The following is an 8130-nucleotide window of genomic DNA, read 5'->3' as shown; positions in this document are numbered from 1 at the left end:
GCAGATTCCTAGTTTTAATCTCTTTGCAGGCACATAATCAGCAAGCGATTGAAAGCCTCAGGGGAATGTTTCATCGAGGACCAAAAAGCCCTGTTCATTTTGATGCGACAACCCACGATCATCGATGTTGATCGTACTCGTACCCAATGTTTGGTAGCCCACTTGATGTCAAGGCATCAGCTGTTTCTCAAATGAGCTACTCTAATATTTCAGAGCCAAATAAATTTTAACTATTGAAGCCCATTGGGAAAGGTTGGCCGAGCTCAGGGTAATGCCAAGCAGCAGCGATGGTGGAGACAAGACCACCACCCACAACAACAAATGCAATATCATTCCCTGCAACTCCATCTCAAAGGCCGCAAATTCACATGCTCTTTTAGGGTGCCCGAGAATGCTAAAGCACTTTCCTCCTTCACATTCATTGTACATTAGTTGGTGCTACATGCTTCATTGGTAATCAGCTTACTCACATGTGCATTATGAACCTGAAAAGTTGACAATAAACATCCCACCTTTTTAAAAAAGTGCTCCATAAATATGTAGTTGATTTCGATACCTTTGATACATCTACTTCTGTACTCAATTTGACACCATTTCTTCTATAAGCTACCTTTATTGATGCCTTTGGGAGAGGTATTTCGTCGCAAAGCATTCCACCACAATAGCGCAAATGACTTTCTTGAGAAATTCCGATTATTAGTTTGACTGGACCATTTAGGAGTTCCTGTGACAGTTGCTCGACCATTTTAAAATATATGGATGCCCGATTGAAGTCTTAAGCGCAAAGATGATTATCCTGGCATGGATAGAGCTTACATGCGACCTCATTGTACAATTAAGGTCAATTTGCATTGAACATTGCAATGCTATTGCATTACCTGCCACGTTCATCGGGCTTTTGATTGTCCCTAGAAGTGTACATCCTCTATTCTCCTTGAAAGATGTGCATATCAACTAGCTATACATCATGTTAAGTTTTAGTGCACACACACCATCGCATACAAAAACCTCTCTTTTCTATGGAGTGTAAAATGTCTTCCTCTAGGTCAACAAACATTGATCTTTCCAAGGAAGATAAACAAGTGCGACAACCCACCCGAAACCAGTGCTGACTATAGAGATTGCAAATATGCGAAGTACAGTACAAAGCATTCAGTAGCTTAAAGCCAACATATTCGATCCCTGCGGTGGATGATGAGGTTTATTTACAAAAGAGATGCATCATACTGACACAAAGATCAAACAAGCAAGCAACAGCTATGAAGCCATACTCATGCATTTCAGGGCACACAACGCCAATAAATCAACACCCCTCTCAACATATACGCCCTTAGAAAGCTTTGAAAATTAGACATAGTCCAAAATAAGACAACCAGCTCATTCCTTTTCCCGTCAGCAAGTAATAAATAACCAGACAGGTGCTGACTGAGAAATTTCAAGTATATGCTCCCTGTGCACAATGATTTAAACATCTTATGAAACCGCTGCAGTAGGTTTTTCTAGCTAGATCCTGCAGGCTCAGCTAAATAGGCTGACAAAACCTCACCGATTTACGGCACTAGAAAGAGGTTCGCAATAACAGGTTCGGTTACTGAAAAAAACAACCTACTTCAGGCAAGTTTATTTGGGGTGCGACCACCCACCATATGTCATGAGGCAAAACTCCTAGAGTGAAGACTCAAGTCCTCAATAACCTCTTCTATGCAATTTGTGTCAAGGCACCGCTCGCTCATCAATAATATACACAGACAACGAAAAGTCCTCGTTTCTCGAATGGCTAGGAAAAGCCTGAGCTTTAGCTGTTGATAATTTCCTTATCTTGACAGACTCAAAATCAGAGTTATCAAAATCAACCACAATACATATCACACAAGCATCCTTAATTGGATGACTGACGCCTTGACAGATAGACCCTGTATGCCGCTAGACCAACAACAGCAACCGCTGCACCCACTGCATACAACCAAAAAATCTTGTTAAAAAAGCACCCAAGCAACAAAATTTCATAATTCTTCAGCCCAGGACCTTACCAGAAAGTACTACAAGCGACCTGTTAACCATTTGCTTATAGTGCTGATAATTTCTTCCAGCCTCAGTAACAGGAATGCTCAAATGTGGTCGTTGAGCAGCATCAACAATCCGGCGGAAGATGCTGTTCGAATCTCCTAATTTAATACTCACAGAAATGGGACCCTCCATGCCCATATCCTGACATACCTGGATCCAAAAAACACAGGAAAAAACTCCTTGGAACAGTGAAACTAAGATGATCAGAGTCTTTCCTGTCACTATTAATCAACCATTACAGAATGGAACAGGAAAACTTACCCTTGCTGAATCAGAGATAGCTGCAGCTTGCGGACCCAGATCGTCTTTTGCTGCTACCAGTAGGCAAGGCACCTCAAAACCACTGCTCTCCCCATGAGCAGTAATCTCCAGCAACAGGTCTGATGTTTGTTTCCATGATAGCTCATCAGAGCTGTCAAAAATTTAGGACAAAGCGGTTTAATATTTGATTTTCAAATGAGATCCCATAATCTTCAGGAGGGAAGAACGACATTAATAGTAGTGTAGACAACAGCTGTTTCAGCTGACAGACAGCTTTCTGAAGTAGCATGGAACCATTAGTATAGTAGTGTGTCCCGTGTGTGTCTAAGGGTTTCTCGTTAGTTTACACGGGGGACGGGGCCCGCCGCGGGGGGAGGGGTGGGGGCCGCGGGTAACAGCAGCGAAAATGTGAACAAATAAGTGCACCAGTAGAGCCAGCTGGTGCCTATCTACCAAAGCCTAATCTCCTCAGCTGCCCTTGGAAATACCCTCACATGAACTCTCCTCTGCTGTAAAGAACCCCCTAGGAGCTGCTCTATGCCTCTCAATAATGGGCCTGGACACGACAATGGTAAATATGTTGGTGACGTAATCTGCAAGGGGTAGGAGGGCATCAAGATTTACTAATGTCTATCTCTATCTAGGAGAGTCCCATGAGTTGTAAATTGACGTGTCCTCAGGTCCTGCTGAGTGCTGCTGCCTTCGAAGAAATCTGCCCCCTGCCTCTGAATTGGTCCTGTGCTAGGGCATGTGGAACTCTGTAATAAAGCATGACTGTTCCTATGCAGCTACAGCAAGAATAGCACAAGGCATCTCTAGTCAGCATACTCCAAGAGATATCCAAAGCGCTCTCTAAAGAGAGAAAGATATAGTCCCCATTTCTCATGATATACTAGGGCTCCTTTGTCTTGGGCTCTAATTTGCATATCCACTGCTCTGGGGGTACCAAAGTGCATCTCCCTGTCTCTATCTGCAGCTCATTGGAGGAGGTGCGAAGCTGTCCATGACACATCGAAGGCCGTGCAACATGCGTGAATCCATGTATCTTGGTCGTAAAATACAAAGACCTTCAGTAATGTGAAGATGCTTTTTGTGAAAAACCGTTTTCTTCCACAACTTCTAAGCTTAGGAATCATCATCCACGTCCTCTCTATCTACGTGAGGTCCCATTTGATCACCTCGTGATCTTTGTGATGGTGCACACAAGGAGTATGAAAGGATTGCAATCTGTCCATGGTAAAGCCACGGCTGAAACCAGGCTGACATCAGTGCAAACCAACATCTAGAGTCTTCCCCCATGGCTAGATGTCGAGAAAACATGAGGGCCAATTTAGCATAACAATGACCATGTAGCTCCCATAAGCCCTGTATGTGAGATATGGATCTAGTAAAAATCCCAACCACAATTGGTGAAGCTCCCAAGTCCGCTCAGGCCGCTCAGAAGAAGGGGAAGAGAGGTGGTGGGAGGCGCGGCAGGGTTTTTTCTTTTTTTTTTGTGGGGGTGGGGAGGAGGGGGTAAACCGGCCTGTAGTCTTACTAGAGGACAGTAAACTTCGTCTTTCACCCGATCTAAACCATGTTTAGCTTTACCTGTACTATACGACACAAAGTAACTTCACAAATAAACCTGTGACTGGAATTCACCAATTCAAGACAATCCGCCACTTGGTAGCTAGAGCACTCCCAAGTAAACGACGACACCCTATAGGCCCCAAAGACTGGCGCTGCTAAATCAGCAAAAAACCTCTATTTCCTTGCTGCGAGTTCCTCTATTTCCTTGCTGCGAGTTAGTTAACGAGAAAGAAATATTGATTTTTTTCAAAAGCTAGTATTAAAAAAATCAGCTCTCTAAAAGTATCTCACTTGCACACATGCCCAGAAGAAGAAAAGGGAATATCAGTACAAAATAAGAGGAAAAAATCAGTAATTAGGTGAGTTTTTCATCAAAAATTGTACGAAAATTGAATAGCCCGACAACGATGAGCCTATAGGTGTGCACATGGTCCAATCTGTAGTCAAGCCGGCTCTAATACCATGAAACAAACACATGGGAGGATCTCCCGGCTACCAAGACCGCCTATGGACACACGTCGGACGTACGACCTGATCGCAGCCACCATCCGGTAACACCCCCTTGCTTGGGGCAAGCATCCAAGAATGTAGGCGTGCACCTATGAGACCAGGCATCCCACCTCACCTCACCTCCTCAAGTTGACCTCGTGCACTCCTAGCCTCCTGGGCTAACCACTTGTACTCTGCCAATAGTGGTCAATAACTACAAATGTGACCGGCCATATTGGCTAGGTCCCCTCTAATACCATGAAACAAACACGTGGGAGGATCTCCCGGCTACCCGGACCGCTTGTGGAGACAAGTCAAACCCAGACCTACCATCCACCACAGCAACCATCCAACAGCACCCCCTTGCTAGGGGCGAGCATCCAAGGACGTAGGAGGTACCCTCACTTGAAATCTCAAGGGCCATTGAATCATGGCATCAATCTTTGTTTTGTTTTCGGAGTCGGGTATGGCACGCCCGACCGCTCTCCTCATACACCAGAAAAGTGCACAAGAAGAACGACCAAGACTATGCACCTAGAATCTGAAGGCAGACGCTTTTGTCACTAGTTTCCTCTGGACTACTAGGCCAGAATTATCTACGCTCTTAGGGCCATGACTACTCCCTTGAGAGACCCATTTCGCCAACTTGATTTGGGCATGACAGCCATTCATTGGAGTCCATCATGTGATATGCATGGAGTTAGGTATTGTACCGTCACATGCACATGGCTCTATGTGTCACAAAACGGGAGCGTACACGAGCACTTAAAAATCTGAAAATTAAAATACTTTGCAAATGTGAGAGAAGGGAGAAGATCGACACAGTATTGGGGACCAGAAGATGGGCTGGTCCCCCCCCCCCCATTAAGAGTATTCTTTTATTCAAGGAGAATTCGTATACAAGCACGAGAACCCGAGGAAACCCCTCCGTTCTGTAATCTTAGACCCGAAGGTCGTGCTTTCCCGTAAAGGGCTTGGACACAAGGCCGTTCCTTCCCGTAAGGGACTTAGGCGCGAAGCCGACTTTCCCGTAAGTGACTTAGGCGTGAAGCAATACTTCCCGTGAAGGACCTTCCCGTAAGACGGGAGATTCCTGCAAAACAAACCACACAAACACGCGACAACAATTCGTATGGCGAATCCACAATAGATACCTGTCGCTCTTGCGCGGAAAAAAAAACGACTTCCGTGCTTCGTAGTCTCGCGATCTCTTGCGGCAGAGTCTTCTCTTGCTGACGTTGGTACCCCCTTTGAGTGAGGGCATGTGGTGCTTTTATAGCTCCCTGGCCACGGCACGAATAGCTGCTCACGTAGAGATCGCGTTTTTTCTTTTTTTTTCTTTTTTCTTTTTTTTTTTGCGCTGTTCTACCCGAAATAGGGAGAGAGAATTCGCTGGCTGGTTTTGTTGCTTTATCTTCTAAGTGGCTGCCCACTTATTAAGTGGGTGGCCGGCATATTTTAAAATTGGTCTGAACCTGCCCAAAAACTCAATAAAACCTTTTAAGTTAAAACCAATGCATTTCACAACACTTCCCAGGCGTCCCTGGATGCAACCACATGCACGAATGCAATGCAAACATAGATTCCTTGCGGGAAAGCGTCTGCCTTCCCGCGATTATTCCTGCTTTTCGTAAAAAGCTTCATTGAACCCATCTTTATTCTTGTGCTTGCGTTCTTACGCGTATTTTCTTACTCAGTTCGGATTTCCTCCTTAGCCTACAGAATGCCCCCTTTCTGATGCACCCGTCACCCATCATGTGACGCATCAGGGGCACCCGTAACCCGGCCCTTTCCACCAAACTTACGGAAACTCCTTTGCGATGTTTACCGTCACCCATCAAGTGACACATCAGAGTTGTCCGTTCCTGATGGCATTTTCTGTAGCTACAATCTTTTAACAGTTCTTAGTGTACACATTAAAATATCCTAATTTCATAAAAAGAAATTAATCATTAAAAATAAGAAATAGTCCAATTAGCAACACTATGTGCCACATGGACATGCTACTACTACATCTCCAGAGCCAAGGTGTGCCTGGAGTGTCTAAAAGATTTGGTTCGGACACTTTTTGCCGGACGAGCATGTTTAGACAAGTCCATCGGATAGGCTTTTCCACTTTTGGAATAAATGATTTGAACCGCTGGTGTTACATTGGCATCAACAGCATTAGAATAGGCCTAGCAAAACATGTCGGTCCAATTCCCAAGTCAAATGCATCACCGGTTAGTGAGTTATAAATAATACAGTATCAAGAACTCACTCGTGTGCAAATTGCACATTCCAAGGCAGTCAACTAACTTTCGGGATTCAAGACTATCTTACTCCCTATATAAACAGCCCTACCCTCACTCAGATCTTGGGCACCCCTGCAACAAGTACATCTAGCGTTTTTAGAGGCAAACGCTCTTGCACCCATCTATGGAGTTTTTGGAGTTAATGACCCTCTTCTAGATCTGGCTTTCCTCCTCCTCTGTCACCATACCATCTGTAGACCATTGGCAACCTTCCCACCGCACATTGTCCTCCTCGCCTTGACACCCCAATGCTCTGGCAATGGGCCGAGCAGCACCATTTTCAGAGTTGCATTCGCACTGCATTTTGGCATTTTAGATCTGTGTTTTTGCAGCCAGCATTCAGCCCTTGATTCCACTCACACTGACTTGCAAATCAACCCCAGATCTATCGCATGTTGGCCATCCGCAACACACATCGAGCCAGAGCTCATCAACACACCAAATCAGCCCAGATGAGCTTCATTTCAATGAGTTACCAGCAGTACCATCATCCATAGGGTCGAGTAGAGTCTTGCATTGAGGTATTGCATATGTGTAAATTCCATTTAAACAATTTAAAGCAGGTATTACATCGGGCCTTGAGAGGGTTGGTTAGGACCCCATCAGTGTGTCTTCTTCTAAGCTTAACAGTTCAAGCAGAAGCAAGGGGGCTGCTTGAAGAAGAGGCCTTGTTTCAAGCAAGCGCCCTACTTGGAGCAGAGGGGGAGGCCCTCTCTCAGTAAATACTTGTGGACACTCACCAACACATAGGAAAAGCGCAAAAAAAGGGGCGGAGGGTTTTCTTTGTTTTGCCTCCCCAAGGGGGGAGTGGGAGCCCTCTCAAGGTGGAAGCACAGCACCCCAATCTCCAACAAACATGGCCCCTACGAAGAAGACCTTCGCAACAACACTGACCTCAACCCCAATTGTTGAGCCTCCTATCAAACCACAAACTGTAACAAGCTTGAATACAGCCTGCTATCTGTGATGTTCTAACTTCTGCCACATCATCTAGTTCTGGCCCGAGTGGTCATGCCACATCATCAATTTGTGACATACCCCCTCTTGAAAGAATTGTAATCGTCCTCGATTACGCCTGCAAAATCAGACACAAGCCCAGCACTTGTACAAAGACGACAATATCACATAGACTTCATTCAAATCTAGGACAGTGATTCCTAGCAACGTATTTAGCAATCGCATCTAGATCCACACCGTACCTCACTGATGTCGAATCAACTAATTCTTATTGCGATCATGTCCATAGAATCTCAAGACCGAAATGTTGCAATCATTTCGTCTTTCAAACCTGAACTCAAACACAATCACAGGAGTGAGCACAAAAATTGTAACATTTCGTCTTTCAAACCTGCACTCAAACACAATCACATGAGTGAGCACAAAAATCATATTCATTTCGGGAATTCTCGTGTCGAAGTACTTCTTAGATAAAGTAATCCAATAGAAT

The 8130-nt window shown here is 44.8% G+C and overlaps 1 protein-coding gene across 1 annotated transcript in view; it reads right to left on the bottom strand.

Annotated features, from left to right (window-relative positions):
- Positions 1-1471: 1471 nt before the first annotated feature.
- Positions 1472-8130, bottom strand: part of MIRO1 (MIRO-related GTP-ase 1) — a 29200-nt gene continuing 22541 nt past the window's right edge. Inside the window, exons 12-14 of the mRNA XM_086484801.1 lie at positions 2329-2479; positions 2031-2217; positions 1472-1953 (exon numbers count right to left, since the gene is read on the bottom strand). Coding sequence (XP_086340927.1) covers positions 1880-1953; positions 2031-2217; positions 2329-2479 — 412 coding nt within the window. The 3' untranslated portion in view covers positions 1472-1879. The remainder of the gene's footprint in view (positions 1954-2030; positions 2218-2328; positions 2480-8130) is intronic.

The sequence above is a fragment of the Adiantum capillus-veneris genome, chromosome 16 (assembly GCF_014529385.1).
Source record: "Adiantum capillus-veneris isolate H3 chromosome 16, ASM1452938v2, whole genome shotgun sequence".
NCBI classification, from domain to species: Eukaryota; Viridiplantae; Streptophyta; class Polypodiopsida; order Polypodiales; family Pteridaceae; genus Adiantum; species Adiantum capillus-veneris.
Note: the sequence above shows the minus strand (reverse complement) of the source record. Positions and strands in the feature narration are given on the sequence as shown.